This window comes from Rhinolophus hipposideros, assembly GCF_964194185.1.
Source record: "Rhinolophus hipposideros genome assembly, chromosome: 8".
Lineage (NCBI taxonomy): Eukaryota > Metazoa > Chordata > Mammalia > Chiroptera > Rhinolophidae > Rhinolophus > Rhinolophus hipposideros.
In genome coordinates, this window is record NC_138054.1 from 82070240 (window position 1) to 82090396 (window position 20157).

Consider the following 20157-nt stretch of genomic DNA (forward strand, 5'->3'; position numbering starts at 1 on the left):
ATTCCACAAAACACAGGATGGTCCCACAACAAAAAGTTATCATGTCAGTAGTGCTGAGAAACTCTGGTCCAACTGGACGGTGGATGACTGATCCTGCTGTGCCTATAACTCGAAGATGATCTCGGCCCTGGGTGAATGCACACCTTTGGTGGATTTGCAGAAGGTACAGTGTGATGGAGTGAAAAAGCAAGGGCTTTGCAGGCAGAGGGTCCTGGGTTGCAATCCCCTGACTAGCTGTGTGACCCTGGATATGTCACTTTACCTCTCTGGTCCTCAATTTCCACATCTGTACAGAGTGGGGGTGGCCAATCGCCACACTCCCTCCTTTCCCAGGGGTGCTATAAAATCAAATGAGAGAGTGGATGGAGATGCTTGTCACCAACTGGGAAATGCTGTGTGTAGAGAATAGGTGATATTATTGACCAATGGGTGTCATTATTAGGAAGATGTCCGTGGGGATCAGGCAGACAAAGGTCCAGAAAAAGAAAGAAGTGACTCACTTCTCAGTGTAAGTTGTGGACAGGCTCCTTCCTTGTGGTCGAAGCAGCAGACACAGCTCACCCCTGCCTATGATCTCCCCCAATTCCAATCTGCCCTGCTGAGGTACCTGCAAATCAATCTGCCACCGTGGGGCATCCAAGCTGGTCTGGTTGGTGAGGTCCTGCAGCTTGGCTTTCCGCAGTGGGTATCTCCTGGCAGCCATCGTGGGGTCGCTGGCTGTGGTGGACCTTGGGTAGGGCTTGTGGTTGGTGATCTGGTTGGTGCTATATGCCCGCCGTCTCTGGGAATGGTCCAGACCTGGACAGAGGTGGTGATGGGGGGCCATTAGGATGGAGGAAAAGAACAGGAGGGAAAGAGAGAGAGGCTTGCATACCCCTGTCCTGCTTGGAAGCTTCTTGAGTTTTCCACTGTTTGCTTACTGAAATATGCCTCACCTCACCTGGCATTCAAAGCCCTGCCCAACCTGGCCCTAATCTATCTACCAGCTACTCTCCTTTCTGCTCCTTTTTCAAGGTGCTACGTGCTGCAAACATACTAGATGAGTAACCAATTGTCTACTTGTTTTCTAGGTATCACACCTCCATATCTTTGCTCAGGCAGTTTCTGCTGCCTAGAGTGGCCCCTATCACTCTGCTTTCTATCAGAATTAAGGTCAAATTGTATCTCTCTCACTAGATGGAGAGCTTCTGAAGAATGGGTGTCATGTTTGAGTCATCTCTGCTTCCCACACTGCTCAGTGCTTAAGCTTGGTAGGTGATCAGTAAATACCGTCTGAGTGGAAACTAACACAGTGAAGCAGCTTTGGAGGCAGACAGGTCTACACTCTATCTGTACTCTATCTTTTTCAAGTTCCATGAGCTTAGCCAAGTTACTTAAATTCCCTGTCTCAGTTTACTCATCTGTAAAATAGGTATAACAGTATCCAGTCTGCTGCTGCTAACTATTCGATCAGATTGTTTGTATAAAGTGCTTAGCACATAGTAAGTACTCAGTAAAATGTAGCAATCATGGCCTCTGGAGAAGCTAGGGAAGCCCAAAGAGCAGCAGACTTACCAGGATTGGTAGTGGAGTCTCCCTTGGATGGCTGGGCATCTTTGTCCTGCCTTAGGTTGAAAGGTGTCCCCAAGCCCTTGGCACAATCTCCAATGTCTGGGCCAGGCCCCTCATCCTGTGAATGGAAGAAGACAGAGCTTCCGGACTCCTGAGAGTGCAGCATGCTATCTCGTCTGCTCTTGTCCTGGAGGGAGAGAAAAGAGAGGTGGGAGCGAGGCTAGATGTCAGAAAGGACGTCCACAGAGCAGCAAGCAGTGTCAGAGGAAGTGGTGGACATTCCATCTTTGAAGAACTGGAATAATAGGGAAGTTTTTTGCTCGGCTAGGGAATTTAGGCAGACTTCTGTGTAAGAAATGGTGACTGGAAATGACTTCATCTCAGTTATATTGTTTATATTTTTAATTATCTTCTTCATTAAATTAAAAAAAATGTAATTCTTTTTTTGGATTGTAATTTCTATTTAATGTAATATAATTTATATATCTTAATGTCTACTAATTTGTTTACATATTTCAGTTATATGAAATAAATATAGACAATCCTTAATATTCAAATGTTCAAGATCTTTAACTGGAAATTTTAGAAAATATTTGGGAAACGCTGTCCCCAAATTTAGGGAGGCTATCCTACATTTAGAATAGGTCAAAAGTTAAATAATCACAGTATGGAAACATCCCTTTAAGGCAATTTGTTGTTTCTTTCAGCTGTTCTCTTTACATTTTATCTAAATTACTTTCCTGAACTCTTATATTTTATATGTTTATTTTTTTAAAAAAGACTTTTATTAAAAATATAGCTAACATACAATATTATATTAGTTTCAGGGGTACACTGTAGTTATTCAACATTTATATACCTAAAGAAGTGATCACCATGATAAGTCCAGCAACCATCTGACCCCGTACCACACTGTCACAATATTATTGACTATATTCCCCATGCTGTACATTACATCCCGTGACTCATTTGGACCTCTTATTCCCCTTCTCTTTCCCCCCCTTTTAAATTTATCAATTATAGTTGACATTCAATATTATTTTATATTAATTTAATGTGCACAGCATAGTGGTTAAACATTTATATAAATTAAGAAGTAATCCCCCTGACTAGTCTAGTACCCATTTAGCACTATACATAGTTATTACTATATTATTGGCTATATTCCCTATGCTGTGCTTTACATCCCCATGACTATTTTGTAACTACCAATTTGTACTTTTTAATCCCTTCACCTTTTTCGTCCTGCCTCCCAACCACCTCCCATCTATCACCACAACAAACCTAGTACTCATCTGACACCGTATGTAGTTATTACAATATTATTGACTATATTCCTTATGCTATATCCTAAATCCTCATAACTACTTTGTAACAACCAATTTGTACTTCTTAATCCCTTCCCCTTCTTTCATCCACATCCCTAACCCCCTCCCATTTGGCAACCATCAAAATGTTTTCTGTATCTATGAGTTTGTTTCTGTTTTGTTTGTTAATTTTGTTCTTAGATTCCACATATAAGCAAAATCATATTGCATCTGTCTTTCTCTGTCTGATATACGCCACTCAGCACAATACCTTCCAGGTCCATCCATGCTGCTGCATATGGTTAGAACCATCCCCTTCCATGGTTGACCAATATTCCATTGTATATATGTGCCATCTACTCTTTATCCATTCTTCTGTTGATGGACACCCAGGCTGCCTCCACATCCTGGCCATTGTAAACAATGCTGCAATGAACATATGGATGTACACGTCCTCTTGAAGTAGTGTTTTGGGTTTTTTCAGATAAATACCCTGAAGTGGGATTACTGGGTCCTTATTTGTCTCTTCTTATAGCCTTTGTTTTAAAGACTATTTTGTCTGGTATAAATATTGATAACCCAGTTTTTTTTTTTAAATTTCCATTTTCATGAAATATCTTTTCCCATCCCTTTACTTTCTGTCTGTGTGTGTCTTTGAAGTGAGTCTCTTGTAGGCAGCCTATGAAAGGGTTTTATTTTCTTATCCATTCAGCCCTCCTATGTCTTTTGATTGGAGCATTTAATCCATTTACATTGAAAGTAATTGTTGACAGATATGTAGCATTTGCCATTTTATTATTCATAATTTTGATTTTATTTCCATCTTAAATAAGTCCCTCTAACCTTCCTTGTAATACTGGTTTGGTGGTGAACTCCTCTAGCTTTTTCTTGTCTGGGAAGCTCTTTATCTGTCCTTCGATTTTAAATGACAGCCTTGCTAGGTAGAGTAGTCTTGGTTGTAGGTCCTTGCTTTTTATTACGTTGAATATTTTGTGTCAGTCCCTTCTGGCCTGCAGTTTCTCTTGAGAAATCAGCTGACAATCTTATAAGAGCTCCCTTATAAGTTACTAGTTGCCTTGCTCTTGCTGCTTTTAGGATTCTATCTTTGTCTTTAACCTTTGCCATTTTAATTATAATGTGTCTAGGTGTGGATCTGTTTGGGTTCATCTTGTTTGAGACTCTCTGCACTTCCTGGACTTGTACGTCTATTTTCTTTGCCAGGTTAGGAAAGTTTTCTGTCATTATTTCTTCAAGTAGGTTCTCAATCTCTTGCTTTCTCTCTTCTCCTTCTGGTACCCCTATGATGAGAATGTTGTTACACTTGATATTGTTCCAGAGGTTTCTTAGATTATCATCATTTTGGGGGATTCTTTTTTCTTTTTGCTGTGCCGATTGGGTGTTTTCTGCTACCTTGTCTTCCAAATCGCTGATTCAATCCTATGCTTCATCCATCTGGTCTGCTTGTGATTCCTTCTAGTGCATTCTTCATTTTAGTTATTGTATTCTTCACTTCTGACTGGTTCTTTTTTATGGTTTCTATGTCCTTTTTATGCCTGCAATCTCTTTGTTGAAGTGCTCACTAAGTTCCCTGAACATCCTTATAACCATTGTTTTGAACGCTCTCTGGTAGGTTGCTTGCCTCCGTTTTGTTTAGTTCTTTTTTTTCTGGAGTTTTCTCCTGTTCTTTTATTTGGGACACATTTCTTTGTTTCCTCATGTTGGCTGCCTCTCTGTGTTTGTTTTTATGTATTAGGTAAATCTGCTATGTCTCCTAGTCTTGGCTGGGTGGCCTTATGTCGTAGGTGTCCTGTGGGGTCTAGTGGCACAGTCTCTCTGGTGGCCTGAGCTGGGTGCTCCAGGAGTGTCTCTTGTGTGGATTGTGTGTGTCCTCCTATTGTAGTTGAGCCTTGATAGCTATGGGCACATAAGTGGGTGGGATTGACACTCAGCCTGAAGGGCTGTGGGATTTGGCCATGTCCACAGCTTATGAGCTGCTGTGTTGTAGGCTTACCCGACTGAGTGGGATTTGTCCCAGTGGGCTCTGGTGCCTGTTGAGACCACCCTTTGTGTGTGTCACTTGTGCTAATTGTGCGGTGCTTTGCTATGGCCTGAAACCAACCTCCAATATGTTAGTTCTGGGGCCTCTTGGGAGGGGCTCTGGGGCAGGCCCAGGTCAGCCACTGCCTGTGACTGTTCAGAGGCTAGCTGGTAGGAGCTACAAAGCGATCCATGTTTATTTTCTGCCTGTGCTGAACCTGGAGGTGCATGAGAGAGGCCACTCTGTGAACCGAGGACGGCTGCCATCAGTACTAGGCCCGAGTTAACTCTGCAAAAAGCCAGGACACCTGGAGGCCTGCTGTTATGCCGGCTCCCATAAGTTCCAACCATCGATAAAGCCTTGTATGGTGGTGAGTTGGGTGAGGCAGAGTCTCAGGGAGTCCCTGGAGTGGGAAGAGTTGTGGTCACCTGGTTCATGTAGACTCTGGTCTGATGCCAGTGCTGAGCCTGGAGTGACTCAGCAAAAGTCTCAGAGCATACCTAGGCCAGTCGTCACCCACCTGCGGCTTGTTGGACTCTGATAGTTTTCTAAGAAAGAGTGCAATGTGAGCGGGGCTGCGTGCTCACAGAGAAAGTGCCTCTGGCGGTGCACAAGTTGGGTGGGGACCCAGCTGACTCAGCAGCACAGAACAGCAGAGCTCACCAGGCCAGTCAGATTCAGATTTGGCCTGTGGGGGCGCGCTCAACATAGGAAAGATGGCGCCCGCCTGCCCGCGGCACGGGAGGGAGGAGGACTCCTCACCAGGAAAATGTTGACTGTCCTCCAGTCTGCCCCCTGAAGCCACACACCTCAGTCTGCCACCCGTATGTGTCCGAGGCCCCCTGAGTCACCATCCCTCCGCTGGAGCCCAAGGTGAGTGCCTGCGAGCGAGTGAGTCTGTGTGCGGGCAGGTTGAGAGGATGTCTGAGTTTCCTACAGCTTTCCGTCCCACCTGATCAGTTGGAATGCCCACTGTTTTCCAAAGCCAGATGTTGTGGGGGCTCCACTGCCAGACACTGGGACTCCAAGCTGGGGAGCCTGGTGTGGGGGGTTGGGATCCTTGGCTCCTCTCCGGGAAACCTCCGTGGCTGAGATAGCTCTCCTGATTCTCAACCACCACAGGAGGTTTGCGGCTCATTCCATATCTCTGCCCCTCCTACCAGTCTTGACACGGCTTTTTTATATTTTCAGTTATAGGATTTCTGTTTGGCTAGACTTCAGACGGTTTTCCAGGTTGATTGTTCTATAATTTAGTTGTAATTTTAATGTGTTCACGGAAGGATGCAGCCACAGTGTTTATCTATTTCACCATCTTGGATCTCCTAAAAATGTAATTCCAAATGTCACTGGCGTCTCCAAATAGGTAACCAAAATTAATAGAACGAGCTATCTGTTCCTTCCATTCCATTCCCCATAATATAAACATATATATTTTGTTTTACAAAAACTGGACCATATTACTTACATGTATCAGTATCATGAATTTTGCACTTAAAACATTTTGGAAATCCTGCATGTCAACTATTCTTCTAAACATTTGACTGCACAATATTCTACCACCCCTTACTGGTAAGCATTTACTTTGTAAGTGATATATTTTTGTCATCATAAAAAAAAAAGGGTGCAATAAGTCGTTGGACACAACCTAATTAGATTACCTTTGTTTCTATTTCTTAGAGCCTTCGAAGGGATTTCTGGGTTGAAAAGTTATGTATTTCTGATTGCATTAGTTATTTCTAGATTGCTTTCCTGGAGGGAAAGTCATGTTTACATCAACGATGTCTGAGGATACCCTTCACCCAATAGCCCTATTTGTAGCAGGAGAAAACTTTGCCAGTGTCATGAGTAAGGAAAGCAGAATGAATTGAAGGTCCTTTCTAGTGGTAGGGTTGTTGATGACCTTCTGCCTCCCAGACCTTCAAGAAGGGCCTAGACCGTGCAAAGGCTAGACCATCATTTTGTTTAGCATTTTCTGTCTGCAGTTGAACACTCCAGTCTCCTTGACACATTAATCATTACTAACCATGGTTCTTCTGAGACTCCATAACATTCTAAAATCTGTAAACCTCACGTAAAGTTCTAACTTCTCTTGAAATATTGGAAACACATTGCACACTGGTCCCACCTTCCTGCATAGCAACCATTTGTTAGCGCTGCGTAGGGGCTGCCCAGCTTTCGACAGGGTGTGTACTATCCAGTTTGCCACGTCCCTCGCCACTCCTTATTGCCTCTCTGTGAACTCTGATAACTGCTGTCCCTTTTATTTATTTATCTTTTACAAGTCCATTCGTTTTATATCTGCCCAATCCCTCTAGGCATTGCTGAAAAACAAAACATGATGATCTATCCTTCAAAGGTGAGTGTAGAGATTCATGAAAGAGGAAAGATGGGTGAGGAAATAGCTCCTCAGGCAATCTCACACAGTTTAGCATAAATTTCGCCTCCCTTTGAGAAGTTCCTCACCACATAGAAGATCTGTGTAAATAAATAAAACATAAACACATTTAAGGAGCTATGAGCTGACTAGAGTGTTCAGGGAAAGAAAGCTTAGTGTCGTTGTTCTGAACTGAATCGTCATCAAAATCATTTTGGGGAGATTATGTGACGTGAAGGTTCCAGGGCCTTTTTATTCAGTAGACCTAGGTTGGAGCCAGGGCTCTGCATTTTAAACATGTTCCCCAAGTTTTTCCATGGCAGGGCATCTTGAGGACCACGTATGGAGATGGTGGCATTTATCTAAGCAGTATCATCATGACCAAACACCCGTGGCCTGGCAACTATACCCCACAAGTATAAATACAATTAGTTCCTGGAGGTCAGGAACAGTCTTTCCAGCTAGGATGGCTCTGTGGGAAGACTTCCGTACCCCCAATGACTCCTTGAAATTTCTAAGGTACTTACGGCTCTGGAATTGGAGATGTATAAGGAGACATCACACACAATGCCATACCCCACCAGCCGTTCTCCGGGGAAGAGGGTGCTGGTGCTGACAGGTGAGATGAGGACTTCGGTGGTCTCAGGGAAGACCCACTCCACGGTCACATCACTCAGGACTGGGGCCATGGCCTTCTTCAGGGACTTGACCATCTGTTGGGCAGGGTTAGAACACAGGTTGGTGAGATGTGTGAGCACGGGTGTGGACAGATGTGTGAGCAGGGTGTGGACAGATGAGAAGCACGAAGGCCCCGTGGGTATGAGCCTGAGGGGACGTGAGCCGGGGAGAAGTGAACACAGGCCTTGGGGTGGCTTGCTCAGCAGTGAACAGGCCACTTATTAGACTCCTAGAAAGTCAGAGTTGGAGCAGATTTTTGCTGTCATCTTTTCTAAGCTTAGCATTTTATAAATGACAAAACCCAAGACTCAAAGTAGGGTTGTGACTAGCCCCAAGCACACAGAAACTTTGTGTCAAAACATGGACTCGAGAGTGACCTTGGGCAAGTCAATTTGCCATCCTGGGCCTCATGTCCCCCACCTATTAAAGTGAGTTACTACTTCTCAACTCTCACTGTAGTTGGGAGGACTGTCTGAGATCCTGGATTTGAAGTAACTGCCGCTTGATAGGTGTTCAATAAATAACAGCAGTAGTTTAGCACCCTGTAGGCTGATTTCCTCACATGTGCTGCAAGGCTAGAGAAAAATGATCTGGGGATTAGGGCCGCCATAGAGGTACACTCTCAAACCTCTTTTCAAGAGAGACTGTGCCCCTTGACTGCAAGGAATGCAGTTAAGTGACAGTTTCCAGACGCAATGCCCCAGCTTTGGAGTCAAGAATGTGCCTCTTCCAGGAAGACCTCAAGGCAACAACGGAGCATGGCAGGGATTACAGTGCCTGGCATTTCAGTCCAACGGAGTCCACCCAATGGGCAATCCTTGCTTCAGAGCTCCCCATATTGGGTCAGCTGAGACCTTGCCAGACCTGCATCACAGTCTGAGGCTCTCCCTGCTCAATGCTGCTTCCTTTCTTTCCTTTCGTAGGTATTGCGTCTGCATCGTGGACTGAGAGTTTTCCTTCCGATTTCCTCCTCTTTTCTCTTTCACAGATGTTATCCTCCCATAAACTTCTTGCACTCTTTACTTCAGCTCTGTGTCTAGTTCCTGGACTGACACGGGGATTTTCTAGGGTTGGATTATGTGTGCCAATTGTACAGGAAATTGAGAGAAGACTATGACCTCCTTGATTTCTGAGCCCTTCAGATCCTTCCGAGCCACCATTTGTCACCAACAGGACCGTGGGCAGAAATAACTCCAAACACGACTCCATGCCCACAGAAGCAGGGACTCCTCCAGGAGCCCAGTCCTGCCCAGCCAATGAGCACAGCAGGGATTCTAGTGTCCTGTACTTGCTCTAAGAGTTACCTGCTCTGAGGCCTCTACCCCTCCGATTCTCACTGGGTGCTGTGTGGCCTAGTTGCAGAGCTCAGATTTGGGGTGAAATCCTAGCTCCACCACTGAGCTGGATATGAGCAGTCCGGGTCTCTGAGGTTCCAGCGCCAGGAAGAGACTGGGGCCCTGCCCTTCCGCCTACCTTGGGTTGCAGCCGCTCCCCCTCCACCAGGAACTCAGCACTGCCCTTGGACACAGTTGCCAGCCCTTTCACCAGCCTATGGCAGACGTTGGGTCCAATTCCAAAGCTATAGCACCTGGGGGGAGGAGAGGAGAGAGGCAGTTACTTCCCATTCTCTCTGCCATCTTTGTCCCCTGAAGGGGAAAGGGACAGAGCATAATCCAGCAGGGCTATCTCACAGCTGGCCCTCGCTTCAGGCACAGACAGGGAGAAGGCAGTGGGCCATCAATGGGCATTTACATTCACACACACTGCCCATCACTCCCTCCCCAGCGCAGAGTCCAAGCAGCAGGACGGACCTCCCCCACCTAGGCTGTTCTTTGGGAGTTGTATACAGAGGGGAACTTTTGAGGGGAAAAGGCCAACTTTGAAGTAAGCCACACCACCCTGGAAGCAAAATACTATAGATTTCCCCCCTTCTGGCATTTTCCACGCTGCCCCAGTTCTGGCATCCCCAGCTCAGGGCAGCCCAGGATACCCAAGCCCTAGACCTTCATCCTGTGCCAACCTGGTGGAGAAGGCATGGTTTCGCACCAGCTCCAGCACCTTGCCGGTGTTGCTGACCGCCCCGTCTGTGATCAGGAAGAGAAGCCGGGGGTGGCCTTGGTGCACTGGCTGTCGCATGATCCACTTGAGCGGCGACAGGATGTTGGTGCCACCCATGTCAGCCCGCATTCTCTGAATGTTATCACAGGCCATGGCCAAGCTCTCCTGTTGGACAGGGACACGGGCAGGGTAGATAGTTCCCAGGGTCACGATGTGGTGTCGAGACTCTAAGCCCCCTGGGAGAAGAGTCCTTTTGTTTCCCTAGATAATAGCTCAACCTCACTGGAGTCCTGTTTGCAATTTCATCTCTGCCCAACGCACAGGAAGAATAGTTCATTGCTTCTTTGATGTGGTTCTGCCCAGTAACACTCCCACCAATGCCAGAAATGCTGCCATTGGTGGTGTATTAACTTCTTGTCCTTTCTGGGTTCCTCTTTAAAAATATAAACACCCCTGGCAAAGGTGGCATAGCAAGCCCCTAACTGCTCAGCACAAGTGAGGTTTTCCTTTTCTGACAAGGGAGGCCAGTGATGTGGTGGAAACACCAGACTGGAAATCTTGAGACTTGAGTCCTGGCCTGACTGTGGCACTGAATCCCCACAATGTTTTGAGGAAATCATTTCCCCAATCGGGGCTTCAGATTCTCTGCCTCCTGGACCAACACTGTGAGCCCCTAATGGCTTGGGATCGCTGGCACCAGATGGATATCACTGTAACAAGGACAGATTCTCCCTGGACATTAGATGTCCTCCTGCCCCTGACTCAGGAAGATGCTCTTCTGACATCCATGCCTGGAGGAAGAGCATATATCAAAAGTCTTCAAATGTATATGTACCTTTGACCCAGCAAGACTAGGAATTTATCCCAAGGGAATCCTTAAGGGTATATGTGAAGTCTTTGTTACAAAGATGCCCAAACAGAAGGAAATGCAAACAACTTAAATGCCTGACTGTAGGGGTTTAGTTAAATAAGTGTAGTGAAATGCTAGGCATTCAAATTATGTTGTGGATTAATACTTACTGGCATGGAAATATGCTCACGATAGGCTGTTGTGTTAGAAAAGTAGGTTACAGAACAGTATGGAAGAGCTAATCCTATCTTTATTGAAAATGTGTGCAAATGCATCACACAAGGTCTGGAGGGATTTATACTAAGCTCTTGACAGTGTTTCTTCTCCTTTTTTTTTTTTTTCCTGACTGATGATCATGGGAGATTTAAAATATTTTCTTTTTGATGATCTAAATTTTAGAAATATGGGATAAAGCAACATATACTATTTTTGTATTTAAAAAACCCCATAAACTATTTTTAATTGACAAGTGGCTCCTAAGTGCTCCAATTTCAAACACGCTGCTAGGGCCACCGTCTTCGTGGTTCAAATTGTAGCTTGAGCCTGTGACTCCCATTCTTAGCCCACGACCCACCTGTTCACTCCGTTACCCGTCACTGTTCACTTCTTTAGCTCAGCCTTGCATAAATCTGTCATCTTCGTGAGACAGAGCCTTCACAGAATGGTAGGCCTGGGATATATGTCCTCTTTCTACCGCCCCTGTACCCCCATCTCTGTGTATACCCATACTCTGCCCAACACGTTCTTTATTTTAAAGAAGAGGATGTCAGAGGCTGAGGTGTCAGGAAACTGCCTAATCAGAATTAGCCTCTCTTTAGTTCTCTGCTCCTGGGCATTGTCTTGGTCCTACATGGGTGGACAGCTTCTGAGGCAGGCATCAGGATTACCTCCTCCTACTTTTTCCTTCTTTTCATCTGTTCCTCACTACCCATGCCCTCCCGGTCCCAGCCTTGCCCTTCCTTACCTCACTGTAGGTCTGACTGGAAGGGAAGAGGGTCTTAAACGTGGATCCAAACCCAATGACATTGAAGAGGCAGGCTGGCATGAGACTCTTAAGAGCCACCACCATGGCGTCCTGGCGGGCAAGAAAAGGATTTTCCGGATTTGAGAAGGAGTTACTGCTTCTGCCACGGTCAGTACTATTATCCCAGTGCAGAAGCTGCTTACAAACAGGCCTTTCACTGCTGTCGAACAGGTCTGCACCCAGCATTGCCTTCTCCCCCAGACCGAGAAATCTGCTGAAGCTGAACTCTGCGAGGCTGGACCAAAACCATCATCGTAAAATTTCTCATCCATGTAGCAAGTCTGACTTCTCAAAGCCATTCAATTATGGCTTGCCAGTTCCATTTCACCTCCTGCGGACCCTGAGAGATAGGGAGAGCCGGGAGCACCCATTCCCTTCTGCCAAAACAAAACTGATGTCGAAGGGAGGCCCGTGGCTCGGTCCAGGTCACACTGGGGATGGAACAGGCTTCCGGCTCGCATTCAGGGCCTTTTGCCGCAGACTCGCTCTAGCTCATATTTATTGAATGCCCAGGGTGTACTTTACATGCATTACCTTACATAATCTTCACAATAACCCTTGAAGCAGGCACAATAGTATCCCCATTTTATACAAGAGAAAATTGAGGCACAGAGAGGTGAAGTGAACTGTTGGTGAGCATTCAGATAGTAAGGAATGGAGCCAGGACTCAAACACACGTTATTTTGCCTCCAAAGTCTGTGAACATTGAAGCGTCTTGGTCTATTGAACTATGCAATGCCAGGAAACCTTGATAGAGGCATACCAAAAAATACAATGACAAAGGGAATGTGGAGGAGATGACAAGAGGGAAAAGGATGACGTTGGTGAGGAAGGGCAGGATACAATGCAATGAGGAATGTCACGCAATTACTATGTGCCAAACACAGTGCTAAGCCCTTCGTATTAATGATCTCATTTAATTGCTACGACAGTGGTTAGGAAGATTCACTTCGATGTCAAATGTATCTGGGTTTAAATCTCATCTTTGCCATTACTAACTTGACCTTGGGCTAGTTATGTCACTCCTCTGAGCCTCCACTTGGCACATAGTGAACATTCAGTGTATGGGTATTGCTAGCCACCCAATGAGAGCCATATTAATGTTCATACCTCTATTTTACAGATAAGGAAAACTGAGGCTCAGAAGGTTAAGGAATTGTGCTGGATCACAAAACCTAAGAATAGGAAAGAGGCTTTCAAAACATAGCTCTGAGATTTTTATCCATATTGGTTCTGCCTTGGCGTAAAACTCAGGAATGTGGGACTCTCCCTCATCTTCATAGCTTATAGATGGCACCCCAGGGATCTCAGCATGGCTTTAGGGAAACAAACCGGAACACTCCAGAATCTAAAAGTAAACAGCTGCAAGTGGATCCTGGCAACTTGCACACCACACAGCCTTCCAAGCTGCACAGACCTGCAGCCCCTCTCCCACTCCCCTCTGCAAATATTAACATTGGACATTACCATTGACATTCTCTCCCCATCTCTCTTTGCTGCTCATGTCGATAGCTTTTGTTTCTCTATGAGAGAAGCCAATATCTGCTTATTTTTTCATTAGCCATTCACATATATTCCTGTGAGCAGGAGACTGCTGATCCACACAGATTGTCTCTGCTCACACCTATTAGAATTTTCAAAGCCATGTTTTTGGCAGCAAGTGACAGCTAAAGAATGAGGCCAGCTGCAGGAAATTAAATTGGCTGAACTTTCCCCTTCGGCATGGCTGTTTGGATTTCTATTCTCTCCTACCTCCCTAAGCCTCGTTTCCCCTAAAACTTCAACCTCATGGTCCACAATTACTGACCCAAGCAACTCCCAATGACCTCTTGGTCAGTGGGGAAAAGGGTACAGCCCAAGCAATTCTGTGCATTTTTCTAAAAGGGCAGGTGTCGCAGAATGGATTGTGCCAAGGCAAAGCCATTTGTGAAAGAATGATCTTGAGCTGAACTGGAGAAGAGAGGAAGAGAGGAAGAGAGACTCCAAGGAGAAAGGGGCTGAGGAGAGTGCTAGAGGAAGTTATCATCAGAGAATTCTGGAATGTCAAAGTTGGAAAGGTCTTTAAATCAGGAAATGGATTTCTGCCCATAAACCAACTCCATTTAACGGGTAATAACCGCCTGGAACACTGAGATGAGAATGATATTGAGACTGAATTCTAGGCTCAGTCTGAAAAAACCCCACAAAAAAACGTCATGGTCAATTATTGATGTCTGCCTGGGCTTGGGAGAGGGGAACAGAGGAACATGGGACATACATTTGTCTACCCTGAATTAGTCTTCCCTTTTCATTTTACAGAAAATATAAAGGAAGCCCAGAGTTGAGAATCAACTTGTCCAAAGCCACATAGCAAGTCAGTGGCAGAATTGATTCTGAAACCGAGGCATTGCTCTTTTCATTAAGCCATGTAGCAGAAATGACATAATCACAAAAGAGCATTCTTCTCAGTGGAAGAGTATGTATAATTAATTCCCTATCAGCAATTAGGGAAGATGAACAATGCACAAAGATATGGAAGGCTGAGGCTCCCTCTCTATCACTGTGATGTTGGGGAAAACACAGCGTCTCGGGGACTCAGTTTCCTTACCTGGAAGGTGGTAGGGAAAACGTATTAAATGCTCTCTAAGGAATGTGTGACGATCCCATGATACTTAGAGTAATTGAAGAGCCATTTTATAAATGGGTACGGCAGTGGAATGGAATACACATGGGCACACAGGCCTGGAGTGTGCTTCAGCACTCCAGCACTGTGGACAGCTCCCGACTCCAACATTTGTTTGTGAGGGGAGAAGGTACCAAGCAGTCCTATATCCCAGTGTTAAGAGGCCTCAGACAAGAACTTGGGTTCCATATATGATTGCTCTGTCATACTTCAAGACCAAATACAGTCATAGAAGACAGAGGAGTTAGCTGGCATCACAGATCCCACCTAACCTCTCCCCTCCTTGCTTATCCTGTGGCCCTGGAAACAAGAGTTTGCTCCAGGGATAAACTGGGAGAGGGATGAAATTTGAGGTGACAGCAGCGCCCTCTCCCTTCTTATTCCCTAATCCCTCATTCTCTTGAACTATGATCCTTTACCCAGTTCAACAAACCATGACTGAGAACTTTTTATGTATAAACACAGAGCTAGGCCCCATGGGGAGAGATAGATGAGAAAGATCTGATCCTTCCCCTAAATGCATGCATAACTCCAGAGGAGGAGACAGACAGCTGCACAACCAGAAATACAAGGGAGAGTTGGACAATGCCAACATTGAGGTGAATAATCTCCCGAGGGAGATGAAAAGCTTTGGGCTGTATGGGAGAGACTTTCATTACTCTGTTTTCTGCACTACTTCAGAACTCTCCAAAGCTGAGACCATGTTCCCCAGCATGACTGGTTAGCAGGGCTGTGCCCCTCATCTGACTGTGAGCTCCTCGAAGGAACTGTGTTTGAAACCTAATGTCTTTCCAGATGGCCAGGCCCAGGACTTTGCACATATGAGGCCTTTGGGGAACCAAAGATGAACCAAATTGTTTCTACTGGATTCTACACATTCCTTGATTGTGGGGGCTGTGTCCAATGAATCCCTGATATCAGGTGGTAGGGAGAGACAGCAGACATGCGTTTAGACCACACTAGCTGTGTGACCTTGGGTAGGTTATTGAAACTCTCAGGATGGGATTTCCCCGTTGGAAAATGGTGACAATAGGATCAACCTCATAGGATTATTGTCTAGATTAAACACCAAGCTGTGCATGAAATGGCTAGCACAATATCTGACACATAGTAGGCCCCCGGCAAATATTAGTTTCCTTTCTCTCTTCTCTGTACCCCTCTCTACTCAGTACTTGGTGAGGTGTTTTAGCCCGAACAGGCACTCAGCAAAGGTGGTAGAATGCCAAAGCATGGATGATGACTTCTCCTCTGTAAATGGACAACCTCTGTGCTGCCTCAGTTCTGCCTTTGCTCAGACCACTTCAGGGTTTTATTTTGGAATGTCAAGGTTGGAATTCAAGCAAGGTTGAGTTTGGGTGTCTTTGTTTAAACTGATTTTTAAAAAAGCTGTTGTTTCTTTTAGTCATGGATAGTTATTTAGGAACGCCATTCAAGGGTGGACGGAGGGCTTCTGGGAACCCAAAGTGCTGATGGAGCTGGTGTGGGGGAGCGCAGCTGATTTACCCTGGAGCCCTAGACCTCGGGGGAGGGGGTCCTCTAACAGGTACCTTGACACGGTGGATGTTGGTCCCGTTCATGCTGCCACTCCTGTCGATGAGGAAGATAAACTCCCCATGGGTCTTTCTTAGGTTTGGCTGGACTGACTGGAGGTCAGGACAGAAGTTGAGCATGATGACAGAATGGTGGGGAATGTCCTTGTGGAGGCGTTTCCGGATAATTTCTGTCTGGAGGAGAAAGGAATACTCTCACTTGGGTATCCAAGGGCTCCAGCTCTGCTCCTGGGGGCTCATGCTGGTCCCCCATTACTCACCAAGTGTTGTCAAGATCCCACTCATGCTCTGCATGAAAGACGTCCAGGTTGACCGTACCTGGCTCCTCTGTTTGCTAGACTTTCACAGGTTGCAACAGCAAGCATAGACTGGGAAGGCAGAAAGACTGGGGTTTGAGCCCCATCTCTGTCTCCTTCCAGCTGTTTGATCGGGAGCAAGTCCCTCCTCTGGGCCTGTTTCTTCCTTTGTAAATAATGTTCCCTTCTCAGGGTGGTGATGAGGACGAACCGAGCTGGCGCACAGATGGGAAGCCCCTGACACACCTGCAGGCTCTCAGCTGAATAGTGGTTTCTTGCACTTTCACACTCAGCGTATGAGCCACTCCCTGGCTCATCTTGGCTGTGACCTTGGTTTCCCTGGTTTACTGATTCTCTCCCACTGATAACTTCCTACTCATGTTTCCAGTTCTATCTCTTTGAAAAAACCTGCTCCAATCTTCCAGGTGGACTCAATTACTGCACTTCCTCATCCATGAAGTAAGGACAAGAGTGCACACCGTACCAACTTGTGTGGATTTAATGCAATGCTTGTGAAGCCCGCTGCCTGGCAGAAAGCCCTTGTAGCCATCGTTGTTGTAGCTATTTTTCATGAGAGCTCAGGCGGTTCTCACACTGCAGTTTCTCGGTCATATCTCTGCCTCCCCTCTAGCTTGTATGCTACTTGAAGGCAGGTCGTGCCTGAGTCTCTTTTGCAGCTCTAGGGCTTAACAGAGAGCCTGGTACAGAGAGGGGCTCAGTAAACCAAGGAAGGACAATACCATAGTTCGTAGTTCTTTCCCTTTTGATGTGTTCTCTTCGCTGGCCCTGACGTGATGCCGAACCCTTCTTCTTGACTCTTCCACTCACTCCAATTCCCATCTCATTTCCTCTGTCTTCACTCTGCCTCCTTCTCTCTCCACCCTGACTTTCTCTGTCTGTCTCTTTAGCTGTCTCTGTGTGGACATGTCTCTTTGTGTCTGTTTCTCAGTTTCTGTCTATTTGAGTCCCTTCTCCAACTCAACAGATGACATCATCACCCACGCAGGTGTTCAAACCAAAGACTTGCTTCCTCTCTTTTCCTCAGCCTGCAATCTTCTCCTTCAGCGAAGCATTGCTAGTCTTACAGCTCAAATACATCCTAAACTTGTACTCCTTTTTGTCTCCACGGCCACCACCCAAATTCAGGACAGTGTCATCTCTTGCCTGGACCCTTGCAATAACCTTTTCCTGGCCCCTTTCTTCCACTTTTGTCTCCCTGTGGTCTATTCTACATACAGCAGGCAGCACGATCATTCTTGTCACTCTCTTGCTGAGGCAGTAGCTTCCCCTCGTACCTTGCACCATGGCTTACGAAGCCCCCTAGGCCCTGACTCCCGCCTACCTGTCCACCTCGTTTTTGCCCACTCTGCTCCCTGCATTTCAACCATACTGGCCACCTTTCTGTTTTCTAAACATTTCACCCTTATTCTGCTTCCAGTTCTTCACCATCCACAGGTCTCATTCTGAGACAGACTTTCTCTAAATATCTGGCTAAACAGCTCTCATTGTCATAGTACCCTGTTTTATTTCCTCCGTGCTCCCCAGCCCTCTCCAACCTGACCTTGCTAGTTTGTTTACCTCTTGTCTGTTTCCCTGTGCTGGAATGTAAGCTCCATGAGGACAAGAATGTGTCATTTGCAGTGTTGCCTCCCCAGTGCCTAGAACAGAACATGACATCTGTTAGGCACTTGGTGTTTGTTGAATGAATATACGAGAGAATGAATCTGTGTGGGTCTTTTTTGTCTGCCACTGACTTACACGTACAGCTTTCCTTTTTTCTTTCAGTCTCTCTGTCTCTATTTGTCCCTGTTTCTCACTGCGTCATCTTCTCTTCTACATGGTGTATTTCTCTGTGTCATTTGCCCCCTCTTTGCTAAATCATGGTTTTTGACGGCTTGTCCCACCCACTCTTCCTGATTGATGTTTAGCCTCTGGATGACGGCCTCCCTCCCCGGTGAGGGATTGCACTCTTTCTCCCACATGGGGCTCCTTTGCTGAAAGCCACTGCCCAGCCTGGCTCTTTTGGTGACAGAGCCTAAAGTAGCAAGAGCCACATCTGTCAGCCATCACTGGGAAGCTGATGTTTACCTCTCAGAGAGTGGGGGCCCTGGCTCAGGATTCTCTAATGGCTCCTCCAGCTGCCAGTATCCAATTATAATAAACTCTCACTTCTTCACGGCTTCGGGTTGATCACTGTCATCCTTGAAGCTCGTGAGAGAGAATCCAGGGTATTTGCATAACCAACCCAAGGTGGCAAAGTGATTCTCACTTGCTTCAGCGGTCCCAGAGCTAATTGATTTAAGGCTTGGCAGGCAGGGGACCCAGCCCTAGGCCTTGGAAGTCCATTGCTGTCTTCCACCCACGTTGTCCATATGCTGCAGTTCTCCGAGCTCAGTGGCACCTTTGGCATTGCCACCCACACTCTGAGAACGTGGCTGCAGCCTTTTCTGCCCAACTGACTTATCTGAGTGAGGGGGCACCTCTGTGAGAGTACGTATTTCCAGTGGGGACTCTAAGGTGGTGATGATATGTTGGGCATTGAGCCATTTACACCTTCCCTTTGTCATGCTTCCCGTCCCCTACCAAGCAGGTGCTTCCAGTAAGATCTCTAAAAATGGGGGTGATGTGAGCAGTAAGCTCCCATATACTGCCCATCTGCTATCTTCCTCTGCCAGTCAGGCCAGCAGGAATGGGAGGGGCTTGTAAATCCAGCATAACTGCCCCACAGGGTCGCGTCTAAGTCCTTAGCTTCGTTGTCACCAAAGCCAACTCCCAAGGGAACGGATTATTCCTTTTCCCAGCTCAATAGTCATTTTTGGGTGTTAAACCTCAGTTTTCTCATCTAAAAGGGGGGAGACAACAAAAAGCAGTGGGGCATCATTCTTAGACCTGTCTCCGCATTCAGGACCGGTTTGGTGTGCAAGCCCAGGAGCAGGAGAGAGACTGCTGTGCAACTGTGGCTGTTGGCTCTGCCTCCTGCCGTTTCCTTCCCCTCCCCCCCTGTGCTGAGGGCCTCCTCATCCTTTGGCTTCATGACGGAGAGGGTGGGCAGAGGGAAAGGAGCTTTCTCAGGCTTTCCGTGCTCTGGTATCCTTTTCTGTGCAGTAGCCAGCAAGGATACCAGAGGAAGGAAAGGTAAGAGACCCATTCAGCAGCTGGGAAAACAGAGGCCCAGGAGTAAAGATGGAGCTGGGAGGGCACCTGGTTATAGGTTCCCAGGTGCCCCTTGGGGATGGAGCGGCCTGGAGAAGACGAAGGTTGTTTCCTCCACTAGCCTAGAATTTTGCCTGGTGTAGGCACCTTGATGGCATTAGGAGAAGGTGACCTGCCAGGAGGCAGGAGGACAGCCCAGTGTGACTGCTGTGTCTGGAAGTCCATTTCCCTCTGCCCTGCAGTGCCCCGGGCCCACTAAGGAAAACTTTGACAAGGAGCTGCCACCAGCTTGCTGTGTGACCTTGAGTAAGTCACACCCCCCACTCAGGCCCTGTCTCTTCACTGGTCTAGTGAAGACCAAGTTCTCAATGCCACCCTGGTTCTGCCACCCCTGACTCTCTGCTTCAGTCCCCCTCACCTTTCGCTCTGCACTGCTGTCCTTCTTCATGCCTTTAATGAAATCTGTTCTTCTTTTCAAGTGTTGGTCAAACTCTCCCAGGGTCATGTCCCCTTTCTCCATCAGAACATGTGGCATGTGGGGCTCTGTAGAGATGAGATCAATTCTTGGCCCTCGTCTGAGGGTGATGCCACGGGCCATGGTTTGGGGCTGGATCCT

At 46.6% G+C, this 20157-nt stretch overlaps 1 protein-coding gene across 2 annotated transcripts in view; it reads right to left on the bottom strand.

Moving 5' to 3' along the window:
- VWA5B1 (von Willebrand factor A domain containing 5B1) overlaps positions 1-20157 on the bottom strand; it is a 63282-nt gene that overhangs the window by 19275 nt on the left and 23850 nt on the right. For both annotated transcript variants that reach the window (XM_081057518.1, XM_081057519.1), the window contains exons 7-14: positions 19960-20084; positions 16090-16266; positions 11821-11931; positions 9969-10171; positions 9422-9536; positions 7798-7983; positions 1555-1738; positions 608-798 (exon numbers count right to left, since the gene is read on the bottom strand). In XM_081057518.1, coding sequence (XP_080913644.1) covers positions 608-798; positions 1555-1738; positions 7798-7983; positions 9422-9536; positions 9969-10171; positions 11821-11931; positions 16090-16266; positions 19960-20084 — 1292 coding nt within the window. The remainder of the gene's footprint in view (positions 1-607; positions 799-1554; positions 1739-7797; positions 7984-9421; positions 9537-9968; positions 10172-11820; positions 11932-16089; positions 16267-19959; positions 20085-20157) is intronic.